Source organism: Hyaena hyaena, unplaced genomic scaffold (genome assembly GCF_003009895.1).
Source record: "Hyaena hyaena isolate Hyena2069 unplaced genomic scaffold, ASM300989v1 scaffold_211, whole genome shotgun sequence".
NCBI classification, from domain to species: domain Eukaryota; kingdom Metazoa; phylum Chordata; class Mammalia; order Carnivora; family Hyaenidae; genus Hyaena; species Hyaena hyaena.
In genome coordinates, this window is record NW_024080847.1 from 250177 (window position 1) to 266871 (window position 16695).

At 36.2% G+C, this 16695-nt stretch overlaps 1 protein-coding gene across 11 annotated transcripts in view; it reads right to left on the reverse strand.

Annotated features, from left to right (window-relative positions):
* UBR2 (ubiquitin protein ligase E3 component n-recognin 2) overlaps positions 1-16695 on the reverse strand; it is a 121286-nt gene that overhangs the window by 51374 nt on the left and 53217 nt on the right. For 8 of the 11 annotated variants that reach the window (XM_039242629.1, XM_039242627.1, XM_039242632.1 and 5 more), the window contains 5 exons: positions 14943-15050; positions 14267-14355; positions 12956-13054; positions 2047-2210; positions 1858-1957 (listed from right to left, as the gene is read on the reverse strand). In XM_039242629.1, the coding sequence (XP_039098560.1) occupies positions 1858-1957; positions 2047-2210; positions 12956-13054; positions 14267-14355; positions 14943-15050 (560 nt within the window). Of the gene's footprint in view, positions 1-1857; positions 1958-2046; positions 2211-2393; positions 2547-12955; positions 13055-13124; positions 13224-14266; positions 14356-14942; positions 15051-16695 lie in introns of those variants that run through there. The other 3 variants (XM_039242628.1, XM_039242637.1, XM_039242638.1) reach the window with 3 other exon arrangements.

Here is a 16695-nt window from a genome sequence, read left to right on the forward strand (position 1 = left end):
TAAATAAACATTATAAAAAAAGAAAAGGAAAAAGCAAAAAAAAAAAAAAAAGGAAAAAGAAAAAGAGAACTATAAAATATTGTTTCATAAGAATATACATTTTTAACATTTAAAAAAAATTTTTATTATTTTATTTCTAGGAGAGAGAGAGAGACAGCGTGAGCAGGGGAGGGTCAGAGAGAGAGGGAGATACAGATTCTGAAATAGGCTCCAGGCTCTGAGCTGGCAGTCAGCACAGAGCCCGATGTGGGGCTCGAACTCACGAACCGCGAGATCATGACCTAAGCGAAAGTCAGACGCTTAACCGACTAAGCCACCCAGGCGCCCCAAGAATATACATTTTTATTTTATTTTATTTTTTTAAAATTTTTTAAATATTTTATTTATTTCTAGGAGAGAGAGAGAGACAGCATGAGCAAGGGAGGATCAGAGAGAGAGAGGGAGTCACAGATTGAAACAGGCTCCAGGCTCTGAGCTGGCAGTCAGCACAGAGCCCGACGCGGGGCTCGAACCCACGAACCGCGAGATCATGACCTAAGCGAAAGTTGGAAGCTTAACCAACTAAGCCACCCAGGTGCCCCAAGAATATACATTTTTAAAAGAATTTTAATTAAGAATATCATTTTTTAGGGGCACTTGGGTGGCTCAGTCAGTTAAATGTCTGACTTTGGCTCAGATCATGATCTTTCAGTTCATGAGTTTTAGCTCTGTGTCGGGCTTTGTGCAGACAGCTCAGAGCCTGGACCCTGCATCAGATTCTGTGTGTGGGTCTCTCTCTGCCTCTCCCCTGCTCGCGCCCTTTCTCTGTCTCTCAAAAGTAAATAAAAACATTAAAAAAGTAGCAAAAAATATATCATTTTTTAGAAACTAGCCTAACTACCCTTCTTGGTGTGTCAGAACTGTAAATAATAGAAAATAGAGGATACTGAAGTATTTAAAATGACCAAAGTAGATACTGCTTCTACAGATATAAGAAAAAACATAGAAGTATTATAATAAACTAAACATCCATGAACCACCACCCAACACAGAATATTTTCCAAAAATGATCAATTTTGCTATTTCTTGCTTAAGAAAGCCAGAGAGCTAGTAAAAGAATCATAAGGGTGCAGCTCAGATATTTTGGGACATCATCTACCTTCTTACAGTTAAAACTGGTTAAATACACCAGTTAGCTTCTGTTTCTAGATTCTATTCTGTATATGGGGGTGTTTCCAAACAAGAGAATTAAATATAGGGGAATAATATCTATACTGTATTATATAACTATCACATCAAGGAGGGAAAAAGAAATATAGAGACATTAAAACCAAAAATCAAACATTATAGTTTCTTAAATAATTAACTTTCCAATGCTTCCATGTATATATATTACAATCCCCAAAGAAAGAATGTGAATGGTAACCAAAAGAATAACCAAATCACACACAAAAAAACCAGTAGATGCCAGAACTTCTTCTGGGATCTCATTCATTCTACACCTTGCTAAGAGTTTCCAATTAAATAGGAGCTACTTGATTCAAAATGTAATCATCCAAATTATTCTTTTTGGAAATGTGCCCCAAATGAAAAGAGTATATAGACAGAAAGACATTTAGTTCAGTGGAACATAAATAGTGTTCCCCTTTATTTTTCTTAAAATTTTTAAGATTATTTCTTTATTTTGAGAAAGAGAGAGGCGTAGAGAGGGAGAGAGAGAATCCTAAGCAGGCTTCATACTATCAGTAAGGAGCCTGATGTGGGGCTTGGGCTCACGAACCATGAGATCAAGACCTGAGCCAAAGTCAGACATCTCATCAACTGAGACACCCAGGTGCCCCCAATGTCTCCCTTTAGAATGTGTCAGTTCATACATACCTGCATACATTTGAGTAATTCTAAAAAGGCATCAAATCCTTCTAGGAACTTCTGCCTCAGATCATCTGTCCATTCAGTTGGTTTGCTAATTAACACATACCTGAACAAGATAAAAACAGCAATGAATATATGGGTAAACACTGACATTTGATAAGTTGCATGCGGCTGGATAATTAAATGAAAGCTTACTTGAGGTCTAAAATAAGGCTCTGAACTCTCCTAAACTTGAAGGCTTGTAAAGCAGTATATCGTTCAAACTGAAATCTGCCCTGGGCATCTCGATGTCTCAAGTGACCCATAAAAGCCTTAATGATAATGGTCATCAGGTTCTCTTGTGTGATGAGCATCCGAGCCTACAACAAGTATATCAGAGTACAGAGTAATCAGAACCGATGTAAAAAAAAAATAAAAAAAAAAAAAAAAAAAAAAAAAAAGCCAGCAACATTGGTTAGCTCTCTGAAGTTTAAACCTTTTTCAATGCCAATACATAATATCACAAATGCATTACTGTGTATTTCTAAATAACAATTACTTACTCCAACTGCCACGTGTATGAAGCAATAACTTTATCACGGAGAAAGATGCCAGAATGTTAGCAGACATATCCAAGGCTCATTATTCAAAGATAATTCGGGGTGAGGGGGTCTGAACCAGGCTGCAAATTTTCCTTAACTGAGACATTTAGACACCTATAATGGTATGGCATAATTATTCTAGGATCCAGAGGTTCATATCACAGATTCTGTAGAACTCAGTATGAAACTGTATTTCTTCTTAATCTCCTTTTTAAATGTATTTTTGTTCTTGTTTCTATGTATAGATATACATACCTATGTATTTTTGAATAAGCAAATACATTTAAATGATACAAAAACAAAAAACAAAACAAAAAATAACTAACCACAGGTAAAAAGTAAGTCTCCTAGCTCCCAAGGTCCCCCTTATAAATGCAGTCTCTGGTAGTTTTCCTGCATATTCTTCTAGAGATGGTGCATGTGTATATAATAGATACACACATGTATACACATGCACATATATACATTTATACTATATGGGTTAGGTGTTATTAAGTAGATAAAAGTAGGCACATATTTAATTATATCTATCTCTCCCCCTCAAAGGACAGGATATTATAAACACTGTTCTGTACTTGACTGTCCCATATCAGTTCACATAAATTCCCTCATTCTTTTTTTTAAATTTTTTAATGTTTATTGTTTTTGAGAGAGAGGGAGAGAGAGAGCAAGCAGGGGAGGGGCAGGGGGCAGAGAGAGAGGGAGACACAGAATTGGGAGCAGGCTCCATCTAGGTTCTAAGCTGTCAGCATAGAACCCAACACAGGGCTCGAACTCACAGACTGCGAGATCATGACCTGAGCCAAAGTCGGCTGCTTAACCAACAAAGCCACCCAGGCACCGCCCTCATTCTTTTTTTTTTTTTTTTTTTTAATTTTAATGTTTATTTTGAGACAGAGACAGAGACAGACACAAAGTGCAAGCAGGTGAGGGGCAGAGAGAGAGGGGTCTCTGATGGACTGAGAGATCATGACTGAGCCGAAGTTGGACGCTTAACCGACTGAGCCACCCAGGCACGCCTCCCTCATTCCTTCTATCACCAGATATTCTTTTCTATCATACTTTATTTAGCCAGGCAAGCCCTTACTGGTGAGACATGAGACATTAGGGTTTTGTCCAATCCTATGCTATTTATTAGAAAAGATGTTGCAACAAATTATCAACTATGTACACCTACAAGGATATGTATAATATAATTTCCTAGAAGTGGAATTACTGGGTTAAAGTATATGTATATTATAAATTTTGACAGCTATCAACAAATTGTCTCCACAAAGAAGCTTACCAATTTATATGTCCACCTACAGTGGGTACCTTTCCCCTCATGCTTTCAATAACACAATGCAACTTCAAACATTTAAAAATTTTTATTTTATTAAAAAAATGTTTTTAACGTTTATTTTTGAGAGAGACAAAGTGCGAGAAGGGATGGGGGCAGAGAGAGAGAGGGGGACACAGAATTCATAGGAGGCTCCAGGCTCCAGGCTCTGAGCTGTCAGCACAGAGCCTTACGTGGAGCTTGAACTCACAAACCATGAGATCATGACCCAAGCTGAAGTCAGATGTTTAACCAACTGAGCCACCCAGGTACCCCATCAAACATTTGGGTCTTTGCCAATGATTTCTGATGATTTTTTAAGTTTATTTATTTATTTTGAGAGAGAGAGAGAGAGAGAGCGAGCCAAGCAGGCTCTGTGATGTCAGTGTAGAGCTGGATATGGGCTTGAACTCCTGAACCGTGAGATCATGACCTGAGCTGAAATCGAGTCAGATGCTTTACTGACTGAGCCACCAGGCACCCCAGAAGATTTAATATTATTTGAATACCTCATTATCACTCTTCCATAAAGGATATTTTTCTAGACTAACTAGGTTCAAAGGTATTATTGGTGCTGGGGGACTATATATATATATATATAACTAGGTCTCTCATTAATCAACTAGCAATGTAGAAAGTTGCATCAAAAATTAGGACAAAAAAGTACCTAAGACAGAAATCTAAGAATATAGTAAAGTTGAGTTCTAATGTAAATGTTAAGTTCTGAGGTCATGAGATAAAGAGAAAATCTATAAAATTAAATACTCCTTTGAAAAACTCAAAGGTCATCATCATATTGCCAAGACGTAGGGTCTAAGAACCTCAAAAGTCAACAGGATTAACTTCTGTTCAGTTTCCTACACAGTCAAGACAAAGATCTGGTTGAAAAAGAGAAGGTTAAGATAAAAGGATATTCTTTGTTGGTTTTTTGTTTGCTCTATTAGGTGATTTTGGGAAATTTATAAATGAGTATAATACAATTTCACTGACTTACAAAAACTCTGTAGAGCTTGCTGATATGACTTATAACCAAAAATTGATGGAAGTTTGGTAGAGAGAATTTAAGATTCATGGAATATGTATCTCACCAACAAAGGCATTTATTTAGCATTTTCAGTTTCATATGAACATTAAAAGAGTTTATTCATCGCATAATTTTCATTAGGTTCTAACTGTCATGGGTGCCAAATTAAAAAAAAAAATCAATTAAGGTGGCCAGCCCATTAGTACTGTCCCATTAACACAGGGGAGTTTGGGATGCCTGGGTGGCTCAGCTGGTTAAGCGTCCAATTTCGGCTCAGGTCATGATCTCGTGGTTCATCAGTTTGAGCCCCGCATTAGACTCTGTGCTGACAACTCAGTGCCTGGAACCTCCTTTGGGTTCTGTGTCTCCCCCTCTCTCTCTGCCCCTCCCCTGCTTGTGCTGTCTCTCAAAAATAAATAAACATTAAAAGAAAAATGAAAAAGAAACAAAACAAAATGGGAGTTATCCAGGCATTTCTACTTATAAAAAGAAAACTTTAGAAAGCATATTTTCCAAGGTTACAACAGAAAAGAAAGGTAAAAAACTTGAAGTGCTTGGTTTTATCACCTCATGGCTAGGTTGTTGCTAACCTTTCAAGGTACCTTTAACATTAAATATCTAACATTATTATACAGTTCTAGTACTTCTTACCACTCACCCTAAAAAACTGCTTGATTTTTATATGCCTACAATTCACTTTGCTTTAAAGTATATTACTGTCACTTACCTTAACTACAGTTTTATTCATTTTATGTAATTTATATTCAATTTTGTGTTGTAAGGCTCATTACATATCTAACAGCATATTCAAAATGGGCCAACGTTCCCCCTGAGACTCTGAAAAACTTCTCTGAATACTAATGGCCTGTGCACACACTTTTAGTTCAACTAAACATGATAGAGCATACAGGGGTAATGCTGAATCTAAATCGGGGTACATTTGATCAAAACAAATTAGAACAAGTAAGACAGTCTCATCACTTGAATTATTAGTACTGGCTCTTGACCAAATTATTTAAAAATGAAGACTGAATTTTCAGTTAACCCAAAAGACTAATAAATGGGATTCTATCATTCATATGAAATACTTCACTAATATCTAGGGCAAGTGGTTTTTAAGCAGGGATATGCATACAAATTACTAATGATGCTTTTTCAAGAAACTATACATTTCTTCGGCTTCCAGTCATGAGGGGATAAGTGTGAGGCTGACCAACGCTTCCACCAAGAACAACCAGAAAAGATCAATTAGAAAAAAAAAGTCTGAAATCATTAGAGACCTTCGGAGGCAACGAGCATTCAAGGAGATAAAACCTAGAGAAGGGGAGTGGCACAGAGAGGTGAGCCGACAGCCTGCAGTTGCTTTTCTCTAAGCATCTCCCTCTTCTGGGAGTGCAGCAAAATGGGACTAAAGATCCCAGGAAAGAGTCTGCCAGGGCTACTAAAAATAGGGAGAAAACCCTGAGATTTTAGCTATCCCATGGTGTGAGGAGGTCAGGATTCTACTAAGAACACAAGGGTGGGAATGGAGTCCAACTTTCTTCCAGTTTTCCCCTTAAGACACATGCAAAATTCTGTAGCTATGCAGGACAGAAGTCTAAGAGCAGAAAGTCCAGAAAAACAAAGGAGGGATGTGGCAGTCTCAGCAAGCTGAAGAAACAAAACTTGAGTTGAGGGGCCTGGAGAGGGGAGGAACTCTAGTGAACACTCTAGGCTCTAAAGTGAAAACCCTCACGGGGTAATGTTGCGGGGTAAGGATGAGTCAGAAGACAGTCTTGCCAAAACAACATGGAGTCATGTCAATCCCTAAGTGGACTGATCGGCCTCACTCTATCTGCCTAACATTAAGCAGACTATTCTTGGGAGAAAGATACTATGTAGCATCTAAGATTTTCTAATAAAAACCATCCTATTGGAGGGCAATGAGAAGGAGAATGGGGAAGAAACCATATTTGAGGAGAGGATGACCACAAAAGTTCCCAAATTAAGAAAGCCACAGGCCTAGAGATAACAATATCTACCAACTCCAATATCTATAAAGAAAACCAAACCTACATAAATTATAGCAAGATTGTTGAAACCTAAGACAAATGTCAATAAAAAGCGATTAAGAATTCAAAATGACTATTAATCCAAAAGGGGTAAAATATAAAAAAAATTAAATCAGAATAGAATACAAAATGATCTAGACAATGACATTACAAGACCATGACATAGCCGAGATTTACATGTTCAGGAAATTGAGGAAAAAAATGGAGGATTTTACCAGAAAACTGGAATCCTAAAAAAAAAAAAAAAAGAGTAGATTTTTGCTTCAGAAATCAGGCAATGGAGAGTAAACGTACTTTTCTCTAAGTACACCTAAAAATTCTGGACATCATCTGCAAAAGAACACCAGAAGATTTAGAATGGTGGCCAGAAGAAGGCAGACTAGACTGGCTACGGGCCTCAGAGAACCCCAGAAAAGACATGGCAGAGAGATCTAAGAAGCTGGCAACCTGAAAATGCCAATGGGCAGATGTTTTTAAGCAGCCCCAATAAAAGCCTGCTCTGTCAGCCACAGGAAAGAAGAAACTCAGCGGGTGGAAAACTTTCAGACAATAACCCCTCCACTCTGGCCAACCACTACAGAAAAAAATTGGAGCTCTATCCCCATCTACACCAGCAAAGGCTGAATGGGGGAAGTCCGGACTTTCACTCTTCAGAGGCTGAAACACAGAACTTGCCTACAGTTTCAGGGGTGCAGGTCCTAACTTCAAGGGCAGAGCTACTCAAAGCTACTCCATGGACCAGGAGCCTGCAAACTGCTTGTTGCCAGTTGTGACAAGAAGGCAAATCAACTATTTGTAATGGTTTAATTTAGCTGACATTTTATTCTCATAGCAAGAGTTTTGCTGAGAGCAACAGCATGTTGGTTCACATTCTGGTATAAACCGTTTATCCTGTCATTACTAACACCTTGAGTAAAATTGCTGTAGGGTCACCCTTAAGAGAGTACTAAGTGAATGTACAACTAACAAGAAATGGGCAAAAGAAATAATTTAATCCAAAATAAGGTAAGAAAGAAGAGGAAAAAACAAAACAGGTGGGTTCAAACAGGAAAAAAAAATCACAAGGTGGCAAATATAAAGCCAAATGTACCAGTAATTATATTAAATGAGCAGTAATCTGATTGGATTAGGAATGTCGGATTGGATAAACAACAAATCCCAAATACATGCTTTTAAAAAGTGATACAAGTTTAATAGAAGGGCACACAAAAGTTAAAAATGTAACAATGGAAAAGACCTATTATGCAAACGCAGACCAAAAATAGGGAGCTGCTATAATATCACATAAATTAATCTACAGAAACAAAATTTGAAAGTATTATTTGAAAAAAAAAAGAGATTCACAATGATAAAAGGGTCAATCTAGGAAGTACAATTCTAAATTTCTATGCATTCATTCAATCATATAAAGCAGATACATGAAACAAAAGGAAAAAAGACAAATCCAACAATCACTGTGGGAGACTATCGGATGCTTCAACAGTTGACGGAACAAGTTGGCAGAAAATTAGTATGTATATGAAAGATTTACACAATGAAAATGAACACACGTGACCTAACTGACATATAGAAAACACTGCACCCAATGATAAAGATACATTATTACATTATTTTCAAGTCCACACTAGACATTTACCAAAAATGAAAACATTCTTGGCCACAAAGCTACACTCAACAGAGGACTGAAATGGGAGCATGTTCTGTGACCACAGTGAAATTAAGCCGGAATTCATAACAACATAATTAGAAAATGCCCAAGTGTTTTAAAATTTAGCAATATATTTCTAAGACATAATCATTAACTAAAAATGGGTCAAGAAAGAGATCACCAAGGAACTCAGTGAATTTTTTGAACTGTAATAAAAATAGGACATAACAAAATTGTGAGATACAACTTACATTGTGCTTAGATAGAAAATTTAAGTCTTAAATCAGAAAAGAAAGGCTGAAAGTCAATGACTTAAACATCTTTCTCAAGAAATTACAGAAAGAATGGCAGTCTATCATGTGGTGAATAAAAGCAGGAATCATTCTCATTCCTAATCTCAGGGGGAAAACTTTTTAATATTCACCATTAAGTATAATGTTTGCTTAAGGCTTCTGTTTTTTGTTCTGTTCTTAGATACCCTATTAATGTTTTCTCTCATTCCTACTTTGCTATGAGCTATTTTTTGTTTTAAATTATGAATGAGTGTTGAATTTTCATGAATTCTGGAAGAACATTTGATACAATTGTTTTCTTTTCATCTGTCAATAAGGTAAGTTATGCCAGCTGATTTCCCCCCAAATGCTATACTACTCTTGCATTAAGGAAAAAGATGAAACTGGGTTGTGATGTATTATCCTTTTTCTATAATGCTTGATTTGATTTATGCAACCTCATCTGTGAGAGAGATTAGGTGGTAACTTTGTTTTTAATGTTTATTTTTGAGAGGGAGAGAGAGACAGAGAGAGAGAGAGAGAGAGAGAGCGAGGGAGCGAGCGAGCAGGGAAGGGGCAGACAGAGAGGGAGACACAGAACGACAGAAGCAGGTTCCAGGCTGGAGCCCAATGTGGGGCTCAAACTCATGAACCGTGAGATCATGACCTGAGCTGAAGTCAGAAGCTCAACTGACTGAGCCCCCCAGACGTCCCCCAGTAATTTTCTTTTCTTATGATGAATGTCTTGTTGAGTTTTGGTATCAAGATTACAGAAAACTCAATTAAACTGGCCAGTATATTCTCCTCTGTTTTCTGTAGCCATTGGGCCTAGAGTCTTCTTTGTGAGAAGATTTTTATTATAATTAAAAATCCTGTTTCTTTTTTCCCTTTTAATAACCTGTGGATTTTCTTAGGCATTTGTTCATTTCACCCAAATTTCCAATTATATTGACTTAAGTTTGTCCCAATATTGTCTTATTTTCTACTTTATATCTGTAAAAATATGTGTTTTTTTTAATCTGTGATTTTTTGTAGACCTTTTTAAAATTAAGGTTTTCTATTTTTCTTATTAGACTTTCTAGAGATCTATTCTTTGGTCTTTTCAAAGAACAAACTTTTTTGGTTGTATTGATTTTTCTCTTATGTATGTTTGCTTTGTTTCATTAATTTCTCCTCTTTACTATTTCCCTTCTTTGACTTTCTTTAGACAAAAGACCTAACCTCTGGCAATGGCCTTACCCACTGCATCTTCATCCCATCCCTAAACTCAGTGATGTCACTGACCATTCTCTTCCTCATTTATCTAACAACTCTGGCCTGTCTGGGGTTCTTTCTTTCTTTAGAGGTTTTAAAATGTTTATTTATTTTTGAGAGAGAGAGACAGAGCATAAACGGGGGAGGGGCAGAGAGACACAGAATCCCAAGCAGGCTCCAGGCTCTGAGCACTGAGCCTGACATGGGGCTCGAACCCACAAACCATGAGATCATGACCTGAGCCGAAGCTGGATGCTTAACGGACTAAGTCACCCAGGTGTCCCTGGTGTTCTTCCTTCCAAACTGCCAAGTGCACATTTATCTCAGAACTTCTGCACTTGCTGTTCCTTCTGCCCAGCAGGCTCTTCCACCAGTTAGTCACACCACTCATCTCCCACTTCCTTCAGGTCCCTGTTCAAATACCACCTCTCTCAGAGGCCTTCTGATATGTATAAAATATGACCCCTCCACTGTCACTCTCGATCCCCTTAACCTGCTTTTCTACTTCACGCCACTTACCAACACTTGATTTATAAATAGTATGCAAATGTTTGTGTATCTGTCTCTTCCCAATCAGACTATAAATTCCATGGGAACAGGGACTTTAGTCTGCTTTGTTTACTTCAGTGCTTACGTCCAGGGCCCAAAGCAGTACCTACTCAATAAAGGTGCTAAATAAATGAGCTCTGAATAAATGAACATACACACTATTTTTTCTAGTGTTTCTAACTAAAGGAATCACACAAGAAATAAAAACTAAAAGTTGAAATATTAGAAGAAACAAAAATTACTTGTAGATTATTAGAAATCCCAAAGAAGCTGCACAAAGTATTAGAAGAAATGTTAATAAGAGGGCCAGATAGATACAAGATGAGTATTCCAAATATTAGTACTTTTCCTATATACTAGCCATAGTCAAATTCAAAATGTATAAGACCCATAACAAGTGAACTATAAAGCTTGTACTAAAGCATAAAATAAAACTTAATACATGAAGACAAAATTATGTTCCTGGATGGAGATATTCAATATTGCAAAGATATCTGTTCTTCCCAAAATATCTATAAATACAATACCTTTCCAATCAAAACCCTACTGTGCCTTTTTTGTTTGGCAGTGAGGAGAACTGACAAACTGATTTTAGCTCACCTTTAATAATGAAAGAAGATTTAGCTCTATAAGATATCAAAATAGAATATTAGGCTAAAATTATTAAAACTGGGTACTGACATGGAAATGGACAAAAGATCAATGGAGGAAACAGATCTGAATACACATGGGATTATATCAGAGGCTTCTCAAACATCCCTGACTAAAATGAAAGTATCACTTTTTCTCTTCACAAATCTTACTCGTTCTCCAAAAGTCCCTGGGCAAGTGGCATGACACCTACTGGGCTGCAAGTTACAAACCTGGGGATCATCTTTACACTTTCCCTTGAATCTAACAACCAATCACCAATGGATCTCTCAAACCCAATGTCTGGCCAGTCCTGTAGATTTTAATACTCACATCTCTCTCGCCACTCATATCTGCTGCCACAATCCCAGCTGAAGTTACCACCAACTCTTGTCTGGTTCACTGCATCAGGTTCTATTTAGGTTCCCCATACTCACTTTTGCCCCCTGTCAATTTGTTCTCTGAATTGCAAACAGCATCTTTTAAAAATCACAAAGGTGATGATGTAAATGTTACTGCTACAAACTCTTCACTGCTTTCCCATACTCTTCAGATAAAAACCAAAATCCTTAATTTGGTCTATAATATCTCAGTGGATAAACAGACTTCAGATAGCTTCAACTGTACTAAATGAATATAAAGGTAATCTGGGGGAAAATGCTCATTAAAGACAAATTAAAAAAGTGGAAAGGCACCTTGTTAGTAAAATATCCATAGAATACTCTTAATTCTATACAGTTTGGCACCCGGTGCCTTCATTTCTGGTCTCATTTTATTCCATGTTCACAGATCTTCAACTGTGCTGGCTTTCCTTCTGTTTCCTGTATAGGAACTTTCCTACTTCACTACTTTCCTACTTTAAATGAACTTTCCTTCATGACTCCATATAAAGGTGCCTTCCCTACAGAATCTGTCTTTGAACTTTGGGATCTATTATTCAGATCTATTATTCTCTCTCAAAACAACCAAATTATTTTTAAAAAATTATTTTTTTAATGTTTATTTTTATTTTTTGAGAGAGTACGAGCAGGGTGTGGCAGAGAAGAGAGGGACAGATGATCCAAAGTGGGTTCTGCACTGACAGCAGTGAGCCTGACATGGGGTTAAAACTCATTAACTGTGAGATCACAACCTGAGCCAGCCAGGTGCCCCAAAACAACCAAATTCTTGAGTTTTCATTAGGATTTAAATTAACAAATTCTGTGAGTCTTTCCCATTATTTTAAGTTCTATGAGGGCAAGGATTCCGTCAATTTTTTTTCACTGCGCCCAATAAATAATAGGTGCTCAATACATTTTTGTTAAATAAAAGAAATATGAATTTTATTTTCTGAATAGCACTAAAACATAGTGATGCCTTCCTGAGCAGCTAGTGAAACTTAGTAAAAGACCACCCATAGTCATTGTGATTCGGTTGCCTTAGCTACCCTTTCCCTTTTGGGGGTGGGGAGGGACCTTCTCAAAACATAAGATTGCATACAATATGCTGTTTCTAATGGATTAATGTGTTAAACCAATCAGTTTACTTCTTAACTCATTGGTTCAAAACCAGGGAAGTACTATGAGAAAGTAGAGATTAAGCTTAAATGATTTCTTCTTTCTAGATTACATACTGAAGGATATGTTCTAGGTTGGTTGAAGGTGCCTAAAGTCCTATCACCCATTAATAAAGTTATTATTCTATTCAGGACTATACAGATCTTCATTTTCTATTATTTTAAGGCTTTACTTCTGTCAATGGAAAATAAGAAAGTTCTTCTCAGTCTTTTAGTACTTACAAGTGAAGGAACCGTGAATATCTGAACCGAGAGGTCTGCGATTGAAAACTCTCTGTCGTGGTCATCTGTCACATAATCACTCTGCAAACGCTCATAGTTCTATTAAGAAGGCAAAAAAAGGCAAGGAGTGCCAGCTATCAGTTACAAAGAAAAGGCAAGCACTACTCACCAGAGTAGGTGCAGTGAAGAACTGGACAGACAGAGCAGTCACGGACACTGCTCGCTCGTGATCATCCTCCATAAAATCTCTCTGCAACTGCTGGTAATTCTAAACAACAAGGGGGAGATTCACCTCTAATCCACATTGACCAAATGTTGAAGGATTATAATGAAAAGTCAGTGCTGGAGGAGTCAACTAAGATATAACACTGCTATGAAAATGATACCTGAAATGACTTCTGCCAATTAAATTTTGTATAAATACTATTCACTATACAACCTTCTCAAGCACAATGGCAATTTATGAGCTCAAATAGGAGCAACAGCTTTTAAAATGCTGGGATGTTATTGTATACTGGCAGGGCTAAACCACAGCAGCTTTACTTGGTCTCCGATGCAACCAGACTTTTATTTCTTACGGATGTAGATCAGAATCACCTGATGGCTCTTTCAAAGCACACATGCTTATACTCCATTCTTGGTGAATCTGTTTTTCAGTAAGTTTGAGAAAAAAACACAAATATTTATATTTTCAAAGAGCTCCCCAAGTGATTCTCATATGCTTCCTTAAGAATTCCTGATTCAGGTGAAAAAAAATAAGCACATACTACGAAAAGGAAGAACATAATTCAACAATATCAACAGCCAAGAGTTTATGATTTTTTTAAAAAGTTTTATTTACTTTAAGTAATCTCCATCCCCAATACAGGGCTCCAACTCATGACCCTGAGATCAAGAGTCACATGCTCTTCTGACTGAGCCAGCCAGGCGCCCCAAGAATTCATGATTCTTAAATCCACATATACACGCCATCTCAGCTAAGATTATCTTTTCCTTATACAAATCTCAATGGGAATAATACCATAATTCACAAAGGCATTGGTTTAAATTCTTCATTTATCATTCCACAGCTGGAAATTTGTATTATTGCGGCAGGTGCTAAACAAGAAAAGCCTTACAGCTAGAGTTTTACTCTATCGATAAAAGATAAAAAGATCACTTATAAAGTTTCTTAGGATTTAAAATCAACAAGTAACAACACATTATTATTAGTTGCTAATATTACAAAGCCTGGATATAATCATGGATTATAATTACTCTGTATATAACCTGACTATTTTGTTAAATTTCAAAACTGAGAAAACTACTTACCTTTGCAAATCGAACCGCAAACAATTTCTTGTATTTCAAATCCATAAGTAGACTGCTCATGAACAACTGATGATATACACTCCTAGCACCTTTTACAAAAAGAGCAGATGTAAAAGGATATAATCAAACAAACCAAAAATTACATTTCTGAAGTTCTTATGTGATCAACTGTTATTTCAAATCTCAAGAGCAAAACTCTACATGTGTTATTCAGTGTAAAATATTTTGCAATCTGTTTTTTTTTTTAATGTTTATTTATTTACTGGGGGGCCAAGACAGACAGAGAGAGAGAGAAAGAGAGAGAGAGAGAATCCCAATCAGACTCTGCGTTGTCAGTGCAGAGCCCGACACAGGGCTTTATCTCGTGAGCTGTGAGATCATGACCTGAGCCAAAATCCAGAATCAGTTGTTCAACTGACTGAGCCACCCAGCCATCCTGTAATCTCCTTCTCAAAAAATTGGGTTTTTCTAAAAATGGTTTTCTAACAAAATATAAAGGTTATTTAATTTAGGTCCTGGACTCCAAAATCTGTTTTTGTCTTTTCCAAAGAACAAGACTGCATGTACTAATTCTAAAAACCATAAGTATATTTATTAAATACACCCCCCCCAAAAAAAGTTTCCCAATTACCTATTTAAGGTTCCCCTATACCTTGAAAGTAGTTAAAAAGATTACCTTTCCACAATTTGGAATCATTAAGCATCAATCTATCCACTAGCGAAGAGTTTTCACCATCCGGCCCTTCTTGTAAACCAACTTGACATAAAATTCGGCGAAGCCCATCTTAAAACAGGAAGGAAAGTAGTCATGAAATAGTAACTTTAATTATTAAAATAAAATGACATTTTAACAGAAGTGCTCTAATGAATCTATAGAATTTTACATGTTTACTAAAGGTCAAATTTACTCAGAAAAGGTAAATACATTAACTATTTTATTAACATTTTAACAAAAAGGAGAAAAATTATAAATCCTGCATTATACACCAATTCTTATTCCAGAACACCAAAATATAAGCCTATCAGAGAGGCAATGGCCCCATATGTTGTAAAAAATTTAAACACTGTTCTTTAAGCACCTATGCTACTTAAACCAGGTTATAATAAAACTGTTACATCCCTGGATGACTGAAGGTAGGTATAATATAGAATTGTGCTACCATTAAAAAAAAAAAAAAAAAAAAGAATGCATAGCCTCTGTACTATAATATATCCCAGGCCATTTATAAGTGTTCTGCAAAATGTTTCCATTCATTAGACAAATGTTCCCTGTGTACCTATGTGTACCTACTATGAAGAGGTCTGGAAGACAAATTGCTACATCTCCTAAATGCTGAACTTTAAAAAAAAAAAAAAAAGTTCTTCAAATATTAACACAAGCATTAACATAACCAAAACTTTATTAGTCTTTTTTTTTCATACTTTACAATTAAATCCCTGTTTTTAGTCTTCTAGAAGCACGCAAAATAATCAGAAAAAATGGAATAATTTAAAATTTTAAATATAAAAGTCACCGAATAGAAACTGTTTACAAGGCTAAAAAGACAACACTTAGGTAAGTATTAAATAAAAGATAAAGGCTTTAAATTATTTCAGGTAAATATCTCAAAAAATTCCTTGGCAGAAAACTGCTTACATGATACTCTTCATTACTACTCTAGCAAAGAATTTGACACACAGATATCCAATAGAAAACATCAAAACTCGAATATAGGAGGATAAGAAAAATAACTGGAGAGACATTTAAAAGGCAAGCAAACATGGTCTAAATTTCCACACCTCCATATTTTTAACTGTCAGTTCACAATGTGGCAATGCTATATTTTAGAAATTCTTTTTATAATAAACCTCAGAATGTTATTTATCCAAACCAGCTCTCTTGCCTGAAAAAAAGTATGACAAATAGCTTAGATGTACTCCTATTTTTCTCTTTTGTGTTATATTTTATATGCCAAACCTGTATTTTTGGCCTTAGACATGAGGGTTCTGTTACCACTACATTAAAAAGATTACTTAATTTGTGGACTGCGGAAAGACAAAAATAGCAAATACAAATCAGTAACTTCAAATTTGTAAGTGTTCAGTGTTGCAAATTATTAGTAACCAATATTTAGAGTAGTCAAAACAAAAATTTCAACATAAGTGTTATATCCTTTAAATTGCTAATCATTTAGGTTTTATTTACAGTAGTATTCTCCAGCTTGCTCAGGGGAACAGAATTCCACAGAATGTTATTTTAAAAAAAAATGTTCCTTTATCAAGTCTGTGAGATTAAGCATTTATCACTGCTTAATCCAATATTTCCTGCATTTATTTGAAAACAGAATCCTTTGTATGCATATGAAAAATCCTGTGGATCAAACTAAGGGAAATGTGGTGTTTCTGTGCCTAAAGACAATCTGGAATGGCATCTTAAGATGTGAAATTAA